This window comes from Kalmanozyma brasiliensis (genome assembly GCF_000497045.1).
Source record: "Kalmanozyma brasiliensis GHG001 unplaced genomic scaffold PSEUBRA_SCAF10, whole genome shotgun sequence".
NCBI classification, from domain to species: domain Eukaryota; kingdom Fungi; phylum Basidiomycota; class Ustilaginomycetes; order Ustilaginales; genus Kalmanozyma; species Kalmanozyma brasiliensis.
The window spans coordinates 306,745-325,117 of NW_015961949.1; the positions used below are offsets into that span (position 1 = coordinate 306,745).

Below are 18,373 nucleotides of genomic sequence, written 5' to 3' on the forward strand. Positions count from 1 at the left end.
CTTGCGTATGTGATTGCCTCCGAAACGTGTGATGAGTAAGGGGATCAGAAAGCGTTGTCCGCAGGGTGCGTCTTGTCCTCGAAGTAGCCCGCGATCTATCACCACCAAGAAAACCATCAATCAGTCAGCACGAGAATGAGAACCAAGGTGGGTCGAGTGGGAGAACTTACGACAGGGAGCTTGATGAGAACGTCCTTCTTAAAGATGGGGACGGACGACATGAAGAGCATCACAGCGCCCGCACCGGCACCGCCCCACATGGCGAGCGTCGGTGCCCACTTGAAGGCTGCGGTTGGCGTGCTGTTCGGGTTGGACGAGGGCAGAATAGGCAGAGGGTCAGTCGATGTGCCGGTGAAGCGTGGGCGGTGGTGCAAGAGGTGTTGAATCTGGCTGGGTTGCGACGAGGACCACTTCGGAAGGCGATTGCAGACCACATCGCGAACGCTGCCCCCTCCGGCAATAGTCTGACCATGGACCGCAATAGTCGCGGCGAGCAGCTTTGTCCATCGCAGTCCTCCGTTGTTCCCTCGGCACGGTCCGTTGCTGCCAATTACTTTCCATCGCACAATGCTTCCTGCCAGAAACAGCTCCTTGCAACCTTGAATAGCCCGCTGGCAACCCTCTTGCGCCTCGCGTGCAATACTTACAATCGGCCAACGTGCGGCTGGAACGACGGCTTGGCGCGGTACGAAATGGGAGTCGGACGCATCTTGAAGTATGATTCGTTCGCTAGGTGACGAGAGTGTGGAGAAGGAGACGATGAGAAGATCGTTGGTCAGGGTTGACATGATGTTGGTGCTCGCCTGCGAAAATCCGCGAAACCGACCGGTTCCGACGACGCTGCACGTTTTGGCTGCCGGCCGTACCAGATCGGAGGGATATTTTTCGGGATGTCAGAGCCGAGTCAAGGTGACACGACTAAAAAGTGATTTCCGTGCGTTGTGAGATCGACGAGTAGGGGGGTTCGGAACGGATAGGAAACTCGACCGAGAGATCTAATCACTCCCTCCTCGCTCGTCCACGCTTCTTGCTGTTCTTCTTGAAACCGGTCCCTCGCAAAACGACGGAACCTTTGGCGGATTGCGTCAGTCTAAGCAATCCTCTGAAGGTGACTCGAGACGAAATGAAGGGAAGGCAGGCAATCTGCTGCGTGCGGTGCTGCAAATTGATAAGATGCAGCCGACCGACCAATCAGCTGGCGCGCTTTTCACCGCTCCTCATGCGAAAGACGCACGGCAGATCTTCCTTCCTTGCACAGTCGACGTCGCTTTTCATTTCGAACAGATAGGGCGTTGATAGCAGTTTGCGCTGTTGTCAAGTGGGGAACGATAGGCTGATTTGAGCTAGATAGACAGGCGTAAAAGATGGAGCAATGTTCGAGTACAGACTACAGAAAGGGTCTTTGAGAAGGACTTGATGCAGGTTGCTGGGCTCATAGCAAGGTGGCTCACTTCGGTCTCGCAGTCCGACCCAACCGGTGAACCTGAATGCAGAGTGAAAGCTGCAAGAAGCGCAAGAGGCGAATTCGCAACCAAATTGAGGCTTGAAACGGTGCTCTCGGCGCAGAAGGTTACCGACGAGATCACTTCTTCTCAAGCCTCTCGAAACCAAGCTGTGAAACTGTCACACTCTCTGCGGAAATGGACGGCAGTACAATAGCTGCGATGTGATTCGTGCGGCTGTACTATCCCCACGCTGTCAACCGCAACGAGCTTGAGAACCCTGTCTGCCAGGACCCGCTTGACCCTTTTCAAGACGGGCCCACAAGACAAGCTCTCGAAGGTCGTCCGCATTGTCCTCGATCGAGTCTACCCTTTCTCAAGCTCCTGGCTCATAATATCCCGATGTCACGAGGCTCGATCTTGGCCTTGCGGTTGGTATTGCTTGGGTTGCCTGTGATTTGCGAGGGGCATCGCTCTCTTGCTGCGTCATAGTTGCTACCATACGGCCTTTAGCGGGTGGACCTGAGAAACTGACAGGCCGACCCACAACCGAACGAGCTTCCCCGCCCTTGGGAACGCACTACGCCCACACACCCATTCAACCAGCCAGAGGTGACATGGGCGTCGGGCTAAGCAATCTAGAACGAGATGAGAGAGCACTAAACAAGGGTGCTGGCCAGGGGCAAGCCCAAGAGCAAGGGTTCCGAATCGGCCCCCCCACAGTCACACGAGCGAGCGAGCGAACTCAAATCCGACGCAAGACAACGAGGGAAATCTCGCCGTGAGAAGCCGTGATTGCCTTTGAAGAGGTCAAGGGTTGGGCGAATTTAAAGCTGCTTAACGACGATGATGCTCAGGGTTGACGGCCAAGATGCCAACCAATTTCAATCGTGGGACGAATTGACAAACCTGACGCAGTTCGTTGACAGAGTTGTGAGTGAAAGCCGCCAAATTGCACACCGATGGCCCGCCCGCTCACCGCTTCAACGGTCCGGCCAATCAATTTCTCGCTCGCTCCCTCGGCTGCTGCCAGGGCGGCAGTCAGCGTCAACTCTCTCTGTCTGGCCAAGAGAGGACGTGCGTTATCAGTCAAGCCGACAATCATCGCTCAACCCGCTCGCCCTGGTCTAACTTCTCCCCCCGGCCCCTCATCGCACTATCTTCTCCTTCTGTTACCATCACCCTTCCCTTTCCTTCCGATCACCACATCCCAGTAGACTTCTGTCTTACATCATTCAAAATGGCTATTCCCTTCACTAAGAACCCAGGTAAGTACGCTGTACACCCTTGTCGACGCTCGTTGCAATTAGGCCAGCTGGAGGTCATGAACGACGATGACCAGCTTGCAGCTGCTTAGCATCTGCCGGCGGCTCTCCGTCGCGATGGCCGGGAGCTCTCTGAAGCATAGACCGCTCTTGCCTACACTGCTTTGGGCCTACGTCGCTTGTCATCGTCGAAAAGGATTTCGCTCTCCTGAACGATGACGAGCAGCTCGGCGGGAGGCGAGCTACTCCAGCTTGCTGCGATGTCCCCTTGCAAGACGGCAGCAGGTCAGCGGAGACGCTCGAGCAGCCGTGTCGACATACTGTCCTGCCGTCGACAGCCTCGACTTGCTTCTATTTGCCATAGTAGAGCTTTTTCTGACCACAAATCATTCATGTTTGCTTCCGTTTTGCTCGCCTTCTTCCCGCAAAACAGGTCTCGTCAACCCTTACTTCGAGCTGGACCAGCGCGGCAAGGTCCAGGCCGAGTACATCTGGCTCGACGGCGATGGAGAGATCCGTGGCAAGACCACCACTCTCGATGGCCCCGTCACCTCGCTCAAGGACCTCAAGGAGTGGAACTTCGATGGTTCCTCCACCAACCAGGCCCCCGGCGGCAACTCGGATGTCTACCTCCGCCCCGTCGCCTACTACCCCGACCCTTTCCGTCGTGGTGACAACGTCATTGTGCTCGCCGAGTGCTTCAACAACGATGGCACCCCCAACAAGTCCAACTACCGATACCAGTGCAACAAGATCATGACCCAGGTCGCCGCCGAGAAGCCCTGGTTCGGTCTCGAGCAGGAGTACTCGCTCTTTGACATGGACGACCGCCCGTACGGCTGGCCCAAGGGAGGTTTCCCCGGTCCCCAGGGCCCCTACTACTGCGGTGCCGGTGCCGGTCGTGTCTTTGCCCGTGACCTGGTCGAGGCCCACTACCGTGCCTGCCTCTACTCGGGTGTCAACATCTCGGGCATCAACGCCGAGGTCATGCCCTCGCAGTGGGAGTTCCAGGTCGGCCCCTGCCTGGGTATCGAGATGGGTGACCACCTCACCCTCGCCCGTTACCTCCTCATCCGAGTGGCCGAGGAGTGGGGTGTCAAGGTCTCGTTCCACCCCAAGGCTGTGCCCGGTGACTGGAACGGAGCTGGCTGCCACACCAACTACTCGACCGAGTCGATGCGCAAGGAGGGCGGCATGAAGGCCATCGAGGCTGCCATCGAGAAGCTCGCCAAGCGCCACCACGAGCACATTGCCGTCTACGGTACCGACAACGACAAGCGCCTCACCGGTAAGCACGAGACCGGTCACATTGGCGACTTCTCGTCGGGTGTTGCCAACCGTGGTGCTTCGATCCGTATCCCCCGTCACGTCGCAGCGCAAGGCTACGGCTACCTCGAGGACCGACGTCCCGCTTCCAACTGCGACCCTTACCTGGTCACTGGTATTGTCGCCGAGACCACCCTCCTCCTCTAAGTGCGGCCGTTTCGCTTCTGTGATTCGTCGTCAGATGATACGGTTTCGATCGGACTCAGCTTTGCCCCATTTTTGACCGAGGTCACCGGAGGAAAGCGCCATTTGTCTAGAGGCTCTTTCCTGGTCCTCGGTCTCAACACGTAAAGCTGGGTACGGTCTAGGTTGTCCACTTCGTATGTAGTTAGTTCGTAACTTTCTTCCCTTTCCGACTCAATCGATGTCCGTGAGTGTGATGTCTGAACGGATGATGAAGGATCAGCCAGTGATGAGACGGACAAAATCGGCCTCGGAGTCGGTTCATCCGCAGCAGCAGCCGAAGTGGATTTCCGAGGACGAGCACGAGGGCAAGGCAAGTCAGCATTCACGACGGAGTTGGCTTGTGAGCGAATCTCTCGAGGCTGGTTGCCATCGGTCAGGTTGTCGCTGGAGAGCGACGGAGGATAGGTGGTCAGTTAGCTTCCTCGCAGGTGTCTTGCTGTGCTCGGCTCGCGTGGCAGGTCGTGATCAGCTGTAGGTCGCTCATCCCCCAGCCTCGGGAGCTGTTGGAGAATCCGACCCTTGACGCTTCTCAAAGCGTCAGCAAGCCAACAAAGAGTCAGCAGCACCCGCTTTGAGCGCAGGTCTCGAGTTCGCCCACAGTACCCGTGAAACCGTCTCACACACATCCCTCGCGACCACTCGGGATTGATCTGTGCTTGTAAAACGACAGCACGTATTTGGTATAAAGAGCAAAGCTACAGCCCCTCGTTGTGCAAATGTCGACAGAGGGCGATCCAGAACCTCTCGAGCTCGGTAAACTCCTTGTTGCTCTTGGTCGTGCGTTTATCGTCGTTCATCTCCTCGATGCCTGCTTTGGCCAGAGATGCGGTGGCTGGGGCGGCTTGGGTGGTTGAGAAGGGCGCCGCGTGCTGTGTCGTGAACGAAGAGTTGTTCGAACCAGCAAATTCGGTGAGCCCATTGGTCTTGCCCGTCGATTCACCTCCCTTGTCAGGAGTGACATCTGTCTTGGAGGGGCTGTACAGCGTCAGACCCGTCGCCTCGATGAGCTTGTCGCGCTTCTCGGCCATGGCGCGGCGTTCGGCATTGCCCAAGGGAAGACGGTCCGAGATCCAACTGGCGATTTCGTGCACCAGCGTATCGTCCTGGTGCTGCGGGTGGAAGGAGGATATTGCACCATTGTCCTCGTCCCCCTCATCGGCGGGGCGGAGGTCGAAGTCGTCCGCACTCTCCTCATCGCGGAGCGACACGCCGTTCCACCCCTCCGACTCGGCCAGCTGCTGAAACGACCGGAATGCGCCGGTTGGCTGTGAATCCGTCTGGGACTTGGAAAAGAGCAGCCGGTTGATGTCCATCCAATTCGACCCGGCATCTTTGCCCGTCGCCTCGTTGGGAACCGCCTTGGTCGGATACGGCCTCCCCGTGGAAGGGTTGATGTTCTGCCTCCACCTCGGAGCCCCCCCACCTCGCATGTCCCAATGATCACATCCCTCCATCACCCCCAAGAACTCGCCCCATTTCGCACTCTCGACACTCACCAACCCATCATTGCCCTGATCAGCCCCACCGAGCGCGTCGGCACTGCCATCGATCTCACCCCCCACCGTGCGACTCTCCGCCGCCGCATCCAAGATCAACTTGGGCAACCACAACGGATGCCAGATCGCAAGGCTCGGCGTGCGCGATGCAACGCTGTAGTACTTGACCCCACGGACATTGGGCGTGGAAGGGTTGAACACCTCGTTCATGTAGCGCGTGGAGAGCATCGCGTAGGCGGGCGTGTCGAGCAGCGAGAGCATGTACGAGCTGAACGAGCCGGTGAGCGTGGTGAGCGATCCGAGGAAGGATGAAAGGCCAAAAGGGAGGGAGGGGTTGGAGGTGGCTTTGACGGCGGCTTTCACTTTGTCTGCGGCGTCACTGGCGGCGGCGTCCGAGGTGGAGGTGGAGGAGGTGTGAGAGGTGAGCGAGGAGACGACATCGGAGGCGGCGTTGAAGAGTTTGTCGGTGGACGATTCTTCCGCTTTGCCGCCAGTGCGTTTGGCCGCGCTCGAGCCGGAGAGCGGCTTGGGGCGCGTGAAGAGGGGGGACTTGAGCGAATAGGGCACTTTGGGAGTGCGCGAAGGGTTCGGTGGTTCACGATCGGCGAGGTGGGCGCGTTCCTTGCGCGCTTCTTGAATGGCCTGCTCGATGTAGTCGTTGCCAATGCCGATGTTGGCGTTGCACCAATCCATGAAGGGGCTGCCGCGGTGAGGTGTGCTGATGGTGGTGAGGCTGACGGGAACGTAGTCTTCCGGCTTGGGTTGGATGTGGCTGAGAAGGTGTCGCACGTCCAGACCGCCCATGCTGTGCGCGACAAAGTTGAGCTTCTTGCCCCGCACGCCGGCTTCTTCGCTGGTGAGGAACTGATGGAGCGACTCGGCGCGCTCTTTGATGGAACCCGTGGGTGGGACGCCGTGGACGAGCACGTCTACGCCCATCTTTTTGCGCAGGATGTCGAGGGTCTGAGCCCAGTAGTGGATCTCGAGGCCTAGGAATGGACCGCGGACATCGAAGCCGTAGAGGCCGTGGCAGAGGACGATGGGGTGCCGTGGCAATACGATGGGATCGTAGACGGAGGGGTCTTGCATCACGTTGTGGATCTTGCCGATTCCACGACTGCGTTGTCGGGAGCGAGGTGGTGCATCGGAGCGCGAGGTGTTGTGTTCGGCGTGATGCTCCGAGGCTCTGAGTAGGGAGGCGAGAGAGTTGGCTACTCGGTCGAGCCATGAGTCGGGCCGTGGTGAGGGATGTGTGAGGGAGCTAAGGCCAGCTCGTCCTGCTGCGGAGAGGGGCTCTTTGGTGGCCAAGTTTGAGGTTGCGGTCTGCGAGAGCGCGGCGATGGGCAAATTGTGACTTGTTCTTGGACGAGCCGAGGTGTGCACGCTTCGAAGCACTGCTGCTCTGCGAGGCACATTTGTGAGACCGCGAGTGGTTGATGCGGCGGGAGCGATGGCAGTGGCGAGAATGCGCTCAGAGGCATTTGGCCGGACCGGTGAGGATGAACGAAGTCTTGTGCTTGTAGGCCGCTTGGCAGGCGCAGGCGAGGAGCACGAGTAAGCTGCCAGCCAGCAGATCAGAGCGAAGACACCAGCTCTTGAGCGTAGGAGCGAGTTGGGGCTAGCGACGCTGCGAGAGCATTCGGCACCGCGGGCGACGCCGTCAATGGAAGTCTGAAGACGCTCTCGCAACAAGGATCGCATGGTAGCGTCCATGACGGTGCCATTCGGATGCAGCATTGTGGCGCGGTCCGCACGAGTCCCCTTATAAAAGCGTTTCGAACTGAGGCTGCCGAGGTTGCTATGCGCTATGAGCCCGCTAGAACATTCGAGTGAAACGAGAGTGAGCGTCTGCGACTTGAAGGGAATGCGGTGCGGAATGTGCCGGGCGTCTTGCTGATGCTCCTATCGTGAGTCGCGGACGATGTAGGAGAACTTGACTGCGTTTGTTGATAGTGACAGGTAGTGAGTGAGGATGAAGGCGCTGAGGAAACGTCGATTCAAGGAGGAGCAGCCTGTCCACGTCTCAAAGTGGAGCAGCGAGCGGAGTGCGGGTGCTGAGCGGCGTGTTTGAGTTTGTTTTCGAGGCTCGGCTGTGAGGGCTGAGTGAGTGATTTTCATTTTAGAGCTCTGTTGCAGTGGTACATGCTCATTTGACCGTGAAACTCGCCCCTTTCCCCTCGCACAAGCATCACAAGCCAGGGTGAGCAGAGATAGGAGTCCCTCTGCAAGTGTCCAAGATGGCTCATCAGACGACCAGAGATGGCTCTCAGGAGAAGGGGCTGTTGTTGGCACCAAACTGCACCCCTGACAAGGAGCCGACGGTGAATGGGTCGCTCCTTGTCGGAGAAACAAGAGAGATCGACAGTCGCGCGTCGCTTCCACGTTTATGCCGTCTGAAATTCACCGCTGCCCCCCTCTTTGAAAACGTGGGGTGCCAGTGCAGCCTCGCTTCAAGGTCGTCAATCGTCGCTACATCGACGCATTCTTTCAGGAGCAAGCATCAGCATAATGCAGCAGCATGACGCTGACAGTCTGAGCTGATTTTGTGTCGGTGTGCGATGAGTTCCGCCAAGGGCATACTGTACAACGAGGTGAGGCTCACCGGCAGAACAATAACACCGCTTTGTTGGGTTGGGGGGAAAATCAGACACTTCGGCGGCCCTTTTCTGGCTGTCAACGTGCGTGTGTCGTCATTCGCGTCACAGTCAGTCAGCCAGCTTGGTCAGGACCCTCCCCGTGTTGCCCCTCTCAATAGAGCTTTCTCTTTCCCCCCTCAGCCTCGCCTCATGTCTCAGTCGCCCATCTCCGCAAGTGTAACAAGCCAGGGTCATCAGGGTGCTCACCGGTGCTCGGCGTCATCCAATCTGCAAGGTCACGAGATGCATCCTCTATTCAGTCACGCTTCATAGGGCTCAAACTAGCAAGCCTAGGTCGAGTGCGAGGATACAAGCGTCACTGGAGGAAGCGTTGCAGTGAGCGCAGATTCGACCAGCACGATCCTCGAGAAAGGTGACTGCAGCTGCAGCGCAGGACGTTGGCAGGCATCCGGCTAAAATCACCAGGTTGTGAGATCGTCAGACCATGCACAGATTTTTGCAAATTACAATGGAATGACTAAGGCTCATGTCATTTTGGAGCCTGAGCATCAGAAGCTTGCGAAGAAAAGCTCGGCTGCTGTTGGCCAGACAGAGTTGAGCTTTGCCTCATCGCATACTCTATCCTAGCTACCTGTACCATCCAACTCGGCATACACCACCGCATAGCGGTGCTCATCGTAGATATGCGGGCTAGCCTCTCAACTTCAAAAGCTGCCAGCCGTCTGCTGCAACGACGACTGGCCGGCTTGACCTTGCAATCTCCAAGAGTCGCTCCCACCGCTGCAACTGCCAACCTTCAACTCGCTCCCCTTCCCAGCTCGCACCCATCGAGCTCTCGATCTCTTCTGCATACATCAGCTCGTATCTCACAAGCGGCTCCTGTCGAGCCTGCTGCAGTACAGATCAAGGAGGCAGAGACTGTGCAGGATCAGTCATCGTGGAAGCCTACCTCGCAGCGTGTCGGCCTCATCGCTGTCAAGCGCGGCATGACTTCCTTCTTCCTTCCCAATGGTGAGAGGATACCTGCCACTGTCTTGCAGGTCCACTCGAATCAAGTCTCGGCTCACATCGGCTTCAACGCTGATGCTACCGAGTCCTCCTACAAAGCCCTCCAGGTCGCCGCAGTCAACACCTGGGACAAGAACCTGGTCACCAAGCAGATTCAGGGTCACCTCAAGAAGGCCAACATCGTAAAGGGCAAGAAAATCATTCGCGAGTTCCCCGTCACATCTGACGCTCTCGTCCCACTCGGCACAAAGCTGTCCGCAGTCCACTTTGTTCCCGGTCAATCGATCGACGTCCGTGCCATCACACGAGGACACGGTTTCCAGGGTGTCATGAAGCGTCACGGCTTCCACGGTCTGCGAGCATCGCACGGTGTCTCCATCTCGCATCGTAGTCACGGCTCCACCGGTGCCAACCAGGACCCCGGTCGTGTCTGGCCCGGTACAAAGATGGCAGGCCGAATGGGTGGTAACAAGCACGGTACCATCCACAATCTGCTCGTTGTCCGAGTCGACGCAGAGAACGACCTTGTCTACGTCAAGGGTAACGTGCCAGGGCCAAAAGGCGGCAATGTAACCCTGCAAGATGCTCGCCGCCCAAGCTGGAAGGGGCAGAAGATGTACAGGAGAGGTCGATTGCCGACCGGTGAGGCGCTGTCCGGCAAGGAGGCCGACTCGATCTACCTGGCTCCCGGTGTTGACAAGCTGCCTTTCCCAGCGGGGACCAAGGCCATCGCAGACAAGCTCCCTGCCATTGTCGAGATTGGACTCACACAGCTTCCCTCGGCAACCAAGGCATGATCGCATCTCTGACTCTGGGTTTCCTTTTGTACTTTAGCATCACACACATCATTGCATTTCTGCATTCACTCTACTGTCGACTGTCGCGTGAGCTGAGAATGTCCCTCCCCCTCTCCAACGTAGAGCATTCGCTGAAGGCGAAGCCTTATCAGAGCCTTGTCAGAGGAACACATGCGTGAGCCTCGAGTATCGAGAAGGAGATTGGATGTCGGGTGGAGCTTTTTTTTGAGCTTCCGAGAAATTCTATAAGCGACCTAAATTTGAACGAGACAGCGTTGAGACCCTTTGACCATCACGCTGCCACCATCCCTTGATCAGCATCATCGCTCTTCCTCGACACCATCGACTCCTACTCATCTTCGCATCAACACTCTGACTGCTTTCATCGACGCTTTACCAATCATCTTCGTCCGCCCTCGTTAGTGTCGCCGCTTCGTCGTCCGCACTTCAGCAACGTCTTCCGACCTCCACTTCGGCAGCTGTCGACCCCCAATCAAGACTTCTCCTTCTCACACGCGGCTCCCAATCTAGCTCAAGATGGTATGTAGAACCTTCTTTACACCAAGAAGCTGTGCTGCTCGGACGATCTGACGTCGCATCCGCTCTTCGAACCTTCTCAATCGCTACAGTCTCTCCCCAAAGCCCTGGCACAGATCCTCTTCGTCGGAACACAGATCGTCGGCAAGGCATTCCTAGAAGCCGGTCGACAAGCAGGAAGGAATGCTCGTGCCGGTCGAGTCGAGGCCTCAGCAGCAGGCGCCGCAGGTGTAGGATCCGGCTCGGCAGCATCACCCTCGGATCAGCTGACAAGAACGCACCGCATGACGCTCGATGAGGCTAAGCTCATCCTTAACCTCAAACAAGATGTCTCGGCGGCAGGCCTCTCGAAATCAGCACCAGCAGCGGCAGCAACAGAAGGCGAGGGCAAGTCAATACTCGACCAGGTCCGAGAGGCCATGGTCAAGAACTACGACCACCTCTTCGCGACCAACGCGCCGCCAGCACCAAAGGGCCAGACGGGTGGCGGAGCCGGCTCGTTCTATATTCAGAGCAAGGTGGTACGAGCTCGCGAAAGGATCGAGGCAGAATGGGGACTTCTCAATGCAGGCAAGGAGGCCGAAGCAGGGGCAGCAGATGCGTCTGCAGCGGAAGGCAAAGCAGACCAGGCCAACAAGATGCCATGATAGGCTAGACTCAGCAACACACCATCCAACAGCTTCACGCTGCCATTTGCTACTCGCACACGGCGAACCAACTTTCGGCCGCAACATGGTCGTTCCACGAGCTCGCCGACCGCTGTTTGCAACCAATGTATGGACACTCAAAAGGTCTCAAGCCCGAGGATCCGCATCTTCAGATCTGTTCCTCCACCATTCACCATTAGCATATTCGACTTGACAGCATAGGATGATCGCTGTCCACATTCAATGACAGACCACTCCTACAGAGTACGTTGCGACGACTAGACTCCTTGAGAAGCGCATGTTCTGGCCCGCCTCGAAGGTGTCTGATGAGATTCTGTGATGGGTTGATGCTTGACAAAGGGCTCAGCATGGGCCAGATCCGACATCGAGTCAGCTGCCGCCTTTGCTGCGCCATTATTTTGCCTGCGCTCTGCTTTTTGGAAGCTTTCGTCAAAAAGCCTTAATTTTGGCGAGCTCAAGACTGAGCCACACTCATCTTCATCCTCGACCAACACATCCATATCAGCATCGATACGTGCAACCTCGACACGAGGCTCGAGCTACATCTGGATAGAGCTATATACCGACAGTATCTGCTTCCGCCCTCGACTCTCGGAGCCAACCCGCACACGACATCATGGCTTCCCCCTTCCCAGTAGCATTGCCCGTGTCCCAGACACGGGCTCACAACGACGCGGCCTCGGTCCTCATGAAGGTCACCACAGAGACCGCTCGTAAGAACGAAAAGATCTTGCCAAAAGATGGCGAACCCAACGTCCTCGTCACATCAGCCCTTCCCTACGTCAACAACGTGCCTCATCTCGGCAACATCATTGGCTCCACATTGAGCGCCGACGTCTACGCCCGCTACTCTAGATCAAGGAATCGCAACACTCTCTACATCTGCGGCACCGACGAGTATGGTACGGCCACCGAGACCAAGGCGCTGGAGGATGGAGTGACACCGCAGCAGCTCTGTGACAAGTACCACGCGCTGCACGCTCAGGTCTACGAATGGTTCCAGATCGGCTTCGACCACTTTGGCCGCACCACCACACCCAAGCAGACCGAGATCGCACAGGACATCTTCCTCAAGCTGCACGAGAACGGCTACCTCGAGGAGCGCGTCATGACACAGCTGTTCTGCGAGAAATGCGTTCGCTTCCTGGCAGACCGTTATGTGGAAGGAGAGTGCCCACGCTGCGGCTACGACGATGCACGGGGAGACCAGTGCGACAAGTGCGGTCAGCTCTACGATGCCGTCGAGCTCGTCAAGCCCCGATGCAAGCTCTGCTCGTCACCTCCCGTCCAGCGAGACTCTTCGCACATGTTCATCCGAATCGACCAACTTCAGCCATTGACCGAAAAGTGGGCTAGGGAAGCAGCGCAGAAGGGAGGCTGGAGCTCCAACGGCAAGCTCATCACCGACAGCTGGTTCAAGGAGGGTCTCAAGCCCTTCAGTCTGACGCGCGACCTCAAGTGGGGTGTGCCCGTGCCCATCAAGGGCATGGAAGACAAGGTGCTCTACGTCTGGTTCGATGCTCCCATTGGGTACCCCAGCATCACGGCCAACTACACGGACGATTGGGAGAAATGGTGGAAGAACCCGGACAACGTCAAGCTCTATCAATTCATGGGCAAGGACAATGTTCGATTCCACACGGTCATCTTCCCATCTTGCTTGATCGGCAGCAAGGATCCGTACACGCTGCTGCATCACATCAACACCACCGAGTACCTGCAGTACGAGGGCGGCAAGTTCTCCAAGTCGAGAAACATCGGTGTGTTCGGTGACAAGGCCCGCGACCTGGGTCTCTCGGCTTCAGTGTGGCGATACTACTTGCTGGCCAACCGACCCGAGACCGCAGACAGCCAGTTCGCGTGGCGTGACTTTATCGCTCGCAACAACTCGGAGCTGCTGGCCAATCTCGGCAACTTCTGCAACCGTGTACTGACTTTCATGAAGAAGTACGACTACGTCATCCCCGCCATCCCCGCGGACTCGGAACTGCGATCGTACAAGGAGGGCGCGGTGACGGCAGCCGCCGACGGGGCGGACGATGCGTCGTCGAGCGTCATCTCGCGCTTCGCCCGGGATGTCAATGTCATCCTCGCGCAGTACATCTCGTCCATGGAAGCCGTCAAGATCCGATCGGGTCTCCAGTACATGATGGCCCTCTCTGCACGCGGAAACGTCTTCCTGGTGGAATCGCACTTTGACAACACGCTGTTCACCGAGTCCCGCGCGCGTTGCGACGAGGTGATGATTGTCGCGCTCAACCTGATCTGGTTGCTGTCGGCGCTGATCCACCCGTTCATGCCCGAGACGTCGGATGCGATTCTCAAGCAGCTCGATGCGCCCCCGCGCGCCATCCCGGACGATGCCAAGTTCTACATCGACCTGCTTCCCGGACATAAGATCGGCAAGGCCGCACACCTGTTCAAGCAGATCGACCCGAAACAGGAGGACGTATGGCGCGTCCAGTTCGGCGGATCGGGCGAAAAGAAGGAGGAGGAAAAACCGCAGTTGAGCAAGAAGCAGGCGATGAAGGCGGCGAAAGCGGCCAAGAAGCAGGCGGAAGCCGCCAAGCCGCAGGTGAAGAACAAGACGCCGGAGCTGATCGAGTTGGAAGCCAAGGTGGCGAACGAGGCGGAGACGCTCAAGCAGTTGAAGGAGGGAGTCAAGACGGCGAGCGAGGCCGAGGATCGGGCGGGGTTGGAGAAGCAGGTCGAGGCGCAGCTGGCGAGCTATTTGGCGCTGAAAAAGGAGATGGAGGAGCTCACGGCCAGTTTGGCCAAGATCGAGGTCGAGGGTGGACAGTAGAGGCCAAGTGACACACATCGCAATACACAGCATTCAATGTCGAGCTTTGAATTAGGACCCCATGCGATTGATGCTGGTTGAGAGCGTCAGCCCTCCTGAACAGCGGTGGGCAGGGGGGAGATCATAAAGTACCCTGTACTGGCATTTGCCGTCCACGCGGTCGAGGGTACGCGCGCGCCACTCCCCGCGACGATCCGAGGCAAACCCTTGAGTGCCAACCTGCTCCTCGCCTGGTTGGCCAGCACATCGTGTTCGAGCCGCTCCAGGGTAGCGAGCAGACGGGCGGCATTGATGCGCACCGTCTCGCAGTGAAATGTCAGCTCGACGCGCTCGTTGCTTGCTAGATTGGCATATTGCGTGCTGAGCGGTGGTCTGGACAAGTAATCGTGCGAGGAGGAGGAGTGCGCAGGGTGGGCGCTGGCTGCGAGGGGCGAGGCGTGGGGTTGGATCGCGAGTGTACACGAGGTCGTATCGAATTCGAGCGTGCGTTCGGCCGGGAGGGAGGGGGAGGGGGAGGGTCGGAACCAGTCCCGGAAGACCCGATCGAGACCTTCCGCTAGGGTTTTGGAGTACCGAAGGCGATGCGAGGACGATGGCTCGCCACGGAGAATCGCGTGAATCGCCGCGGCCGCGTCTGGCACCGAGCGACGCGCAGTGAGGGTGAGAATGAGCGATTCGAACGAGTCGAGTGGGTCGAGCTGGAAGGCGTAGCATGCGGGTTTATCGCGCTGCGCCTTGCGTGAGGAGAGCCCGGTAGAGGTGGCTCGGGTGCCAGGAGGTCCAGCCCAGTCGTATGCGTCCAGTGGCTCATTCAGCCCCTGCGTTGCGCTCGGCGTGGATCCAGCGGTGCTGCTCGAGGGACGATGCATCGCGTGTCGATTGGCAGCCTCGATGCTCTGTCGCAAAAAGGGGAAGGGTGCTTGCGCGATCTCCTGTGCAATTGCTCTTGCTCTCGAAGTGCTCGCTGTGCTGCTCGATCGACTTTGCGCCGCCGATGATGTCCTCGACACCCGCTCGTCCAGATCCAACGAGCTCGACACGATCATCTGGTTCGCCGCTCTCGCCCGATCGTCCTCGTGCACCCCCGGCAGATACGGCTGAAACGGCGTCACCCCTAGCCTCCCTTCCGTCTCCACCCCCACCGAGACTTCGCTCCTCCCCCTCCCCCTCAATCGCTCCGAGTTGACCGCAACTCGACTGCTCGATCCCGTGGCAAAACTGAACACCGCCGCGCTCGACAACGGCGGCAGGTTTGCATTGTAAGAAGATGGGTGGACCGCTGCAAAGTGCGAAAAGTGCAACACGTGCTTTGCGGTCACCGTATCGATCGGTCGCTGCGCCTCAAATTCCAGTACAGCTGCAGAGTCCGGATCGGCAGAGTGACAGCCAAGACCGAGGTAGCGTAGACAGTAGCGTTGGATGTGCGCTTCCACCAGGTCGTGAAAGTGGTGGTTCGTGAGGGTTAGCGTTCGAACGAGGGATTGAGCGGGGAGGAAGACGAGGATGTACGCTTGGAGTTCGAGGGGCAGTCTGTCGAGCATCGTTGCTGCGCTGGTTTGGTGATGCCGTGTGGGCTGTCTGTCGATAGAGGCAGGGAGGGACGGTGTTGGAGGTGCTGGACACGATAACGATTGACATGTTCAAGATCGCGCTGCAGCAGCTGTCATGCAGGGACCAGAGAGGTGCACCGCGCGGGGTTGAAAGCGCAGGACAGCTTGCAGATCGTAGCTGGGACGCACCAGAGCAGTGTGCTCCACTTCACCTCGCCGCCATGAGTGAGACGTCGCGACCCTGAGCTCCATGAAACGCGAGAATGTTACACCGGCTGCATCTCAGATAATTGCGTGAATGATATTCTTGACTAATGTTTGACCGACACTTGATGTATACGTGATTTTCTGCGAAAGTTGACACGTGATTGCTCTGGCAAAGTTCGGCCGAAGTCTCGCCATCAATTTGGGCAAAGTTGTGCGCTAGCCTCGAGGTCGACGCTCCCGCTACGCAGACCCTCCTGCTGCGGGCAACTGCAGTGGTGCTGGTGGCAGCGAGTTGAAAGTGCGTACTGTCTGAATCTGAGGCAGACCCTCACCAAGATTCGCGTCAGGGAGTCAGGTTTCGCAAGTCTGTCGTTCTTCGAGGCTCAGCGCAGAGCAGCTAGTTTGGCCGCCCTCGACGGGTGCTAGCAATTCGAGATTTCGGTCACAGCTGTTCCTCACCATCACCACCCACCAACCCCATCAAGGTAAGTCATACCGACACATACGGCAGGGCAACGCTGCAGGATTCGGATCTATTGCGACATTGAGACAGGACGCAACAGCCAGCATCGAGCACCATCTGCATCAGCATCTCAGTCTACTAGCAACCGGAGACAGCACGCATTAGCATTCGACATCCAGTTCAGAAGAACGCATCACCATACATGGCTTCGCCCAGCTTCTCTACTTTCGTCAAAGGCATCCGCAGTTACCAACAATAGGAAGTCGTGCGTTTGATCGCACACCTCGACTTTCAGCAAAGTTTCATTTCCAGAGGAAGAAAGTCGATTCGACGGCCCAAGTCGAGCCGCACAAAGACATCATCTTCACCGCCGCTTTTGCCCCTTACGACACTCTCAACATCAACTGGCATCCATCATCCTCTCCTTCCGACATTCCGACATCGCAACACTGTTCGGATCCTCAGCTGCACCCTGCCATATTCGCACCTCTTGCACAATCGCACAGCCTCGCTAAACATCTCTCGACCTTGCTGCTACCTCCCACCTCACCACTCACAGTGATTCAAGATGTCCAAGGCCGCTGTTGGTACCAAGTTCCGAATGACCCTGGCTTTGCCAGTCGGTGCCGTGATGAACTGCGCCGACAACTCGGGTGCCAAGAACCTGTTCGTCATCGCCGTCCACGGCATTGGTGCTCGTCTTAACCGTCTCCCCGCCGCCGCCGCCGGTGACATGGTTGTCGCTTCCGTCAAGAAGGGCAAGCCCGAGCTCCGAAAGAAGGGTAAGTTTTCAATCTCGACCACACAAAAGGAGAGAGTAGCATCTGGGTATCGTCGTCATTGTCAGCAGCAACGCATGGAGTTACAGCAGGGAAGGTTCGCAAGGCAGAGACTTGGAGCACGATCAGCCCAGATTATCATTGGAGACCAAGAAGGGTCTCAGATCGGGAAAGCACAGGGAGAATAAGGGACACAAGGCATGATCTAGGAGAAGACACAGCGAGTGGACATCGCCGTTCAGCTGCAGATGGAGAATGGGTTTTTGGTCAGCTGTGGATTACAAGATACAGGCTCGGACGACACGGACGGTTCAGCCTGAATCAGGAGTCCGCATTTGGCGGTGACTGGACCCTGTTCCGCAAGCCATTCGAAGGCAAATGCGAAGATGGCGACGATGACGATGCGAGAGCCGCGACAATCTCTCATCCGCCTCCGTGTACGAACATGTCGACTGACACTCCTCGTCCCTTTTTCTTCGTCCCACACAGTCATGCCCGCTGTCGTCGTCCGCCAGCGCAAGCCCTGGAGGCGTCGTGACGGTGTCTTCCTCTACTTCGAGGACAACGCCGGTGTCATTGTCAACCCCAAGGGTGAGATGAAGGGCTCCGCCATCACTGGTCCCGTTGCCAAGGAGTGCGCCGATATCTGGCCACGAATTGCCTCCAACGCCGGTACCGTCGTCTAAGCGTTTCCCCTCTCCCTCCTCATCTCGCATCTTGTATTTCATACCGTACACCACGGACACACACACATCGCGCACGCTGCGATCGGCGAGCGTAGTTTCCTTCCACGTCAAGCGTGCTTCGTCGTCACGCTCTCATCGCCTCATATACGATCTACTCTCACTTCCCTCCACCCCCAAAATGACAGCATGCTCCTTGACATGACCAAATGTCGCTGTGCGATCGCGTGTCTGTCCATTTGCTTGAGATGCTGTGCGAGTCAAGAGCTGCTAGGAAGCTTTCTCAAACGAGTTGAACGTGCTGCGTGACGCTCGGCGAATTTTCGTGAGATCCGGCGACGTGATCTGCAAGCCTTCAGCCTGTTGTGGAGGTTTAATGCCAAAAAACTTCATGGAGAAGGACACAACCAGCTCACCTGAGTTTACCGTCCTGCCATCACCCTCGCGCAAACACCCGTCGAGCAGCTCTCCCAGGACTCGATGAGGTACTCGTTGCCATGACGTGAAGACCGACCAGGTCCTGAACTCAGGAGCGTGCTGCAAGCAGACACGTCGTGGGCTCAGGA

The 18,373-nt window shown here is 57.6% G+C and overlaps 8 protein-coding genes across 8 annotated transcripts; 5 read left to right on the plus strand and 3 right to left on the minus strand.

Moving 5' to 3' along the window:
* Positions 1-44: 44 nt before the first annotated feature.
* Positions 45-709, minus strand: PSEUBRA_000759 (uncharacterized protein; the record flags this gene model as incomplete). The annotated part of the gene is made up of 3 exons (XM_016434102.1): positions 45-95; positions 171-300; positions 648-709. The coding sequence occupies 3 exons, from the start codon at positions 707-709 to the stop codon at positions 45-47; spliced, it is 243 nt and encodes an 80-aa protein (XP_016294532.1).
* A 1,973-nt stretch (positions 710-2,682) lies between these two features.
* Positions 2,683-4,180, plus strand: PSEUBRA_000760 (Glutamine synthetase, catalytic domain protein; the record flags this gene model as incomplete). Its single annotated transcript, XM_016434082.1, has 2 exons — positions 2,683-2,710; positions 3,141-4,180. 2 exons carry the CDS (start codon positions 2,683-2,685, stop codon positions 4,178-4,180), a joined length of 1,068 nt encoding a protein of 355 aa, XP_016294533.1.
* Positions 4,181-4,914: 734 nt separating this feature from the next.
* Positions 4,915-7,452, minus strand: PSEUBRA_000761 (protein of unknown function DUF676, lipase-like protein; the record flags this gene model as incomplete). Its single annotated transcript, XM_016434101.2, has 1 exon — positions 4,915-7,452. One exon carries the CDS (start codon positions 7,450-7,452, stop codon positions 4,915-4,917), a length of 2,538 nt encoding a protein of 845 aa, XP_016294534.2.
* A 1,543-nt stretch (positions 7,453-8,995) lies between these two features.
* On the plus strand, positions 8,996-10,117 carry PSEUBRA_000762 (Ribosomal protein L3; the record flags this gene model as incomplete). Its single annotated transcript, XM_016434085.2, has 1 exon — positions 8,996-10,117. The coding sequence occupies one exon, from the start codon at positions 8,996-8,998 to the stop codon at positions 10,115-10,117; it is 1,122 nt and encodes a 373-aa protein (XP_016294535.2).
* A 537-nt stretch (positions 10,118-10,654) lies between these two features.
* Positions 10,655-11,301, plus strand: PSEUBRA_000763 (Mitochondrial import inner membrane translocase subunit Tim16; the record flags this gene model as incomplete). The annotated part of the gene is made up of 2 exons (XM_016434076.1): positions 10,655-10,657; positions 10,747-11,301. The coding sequence occupies 2 exons, from the start codon at positions 10,655-10,657 to the stop codon at positions 11,299-11,301; spliced, it is 558 nt and encodes a 185-aa protein (XP_016294536.1).
* Positions 11,302-11,938: 637 nt separating this feature from the next.
* Positions 11,939-14,125, plus strand: PSEUBRA_000764 (Methionyl/Leucyl tRNA synthetase; the record flags this gene model as incomplete). The annotated part of the gene is made up of 1 exon (XM_016434079.1): positions 11,939-14,125. One exon carries the CDS (start codon positions 11,939-11,941, stop codon positions 14,123-14,125), a length of 2,187 nt encoding a protein of 728 aa, XP_016294537.1.
* An 86-nt stretch (positions 14,126-14,211) lies between these two features.
* PSEUBRA_000765 (F-box domain protein) lies at positions 14,212-15,666 on the minus strand (the record flags this gene model as incomplete). The annotated part of the gene is made up of 1 exon (XM_059464448.1): positions 14,212-15,666. The coding sequence occupies one exon, from the start codon at positions 15,664-15,666 to the stop codon at positions 14,212-14,214; it is 1,455 nt and encodes a 484-aa protein (XP_059321080.1).
* A 1,247-nt stretch (positions 15,667-16,913) lies between these two features.
* Positions 16,914-17,810, plus strand: PSEUBRA_000766 (Ribosomal protein L14b/L23e; the record flags this gene model as incomplete). Its single annotated transcript, XM_016434087.1, has 2 exons — positions 16,914-17,127; positions 17,614-17,810. The coding sequence occupies 2 exons, from the start codon at positions 16,914-16,916 to the stop codon at positions 17,808-17,810; spliced, it is 411 nt and encodes a 136-aa protein (XP_016294538.1).
* Positions 17,811-18,373: the final 563 nt, after the last annotated feature.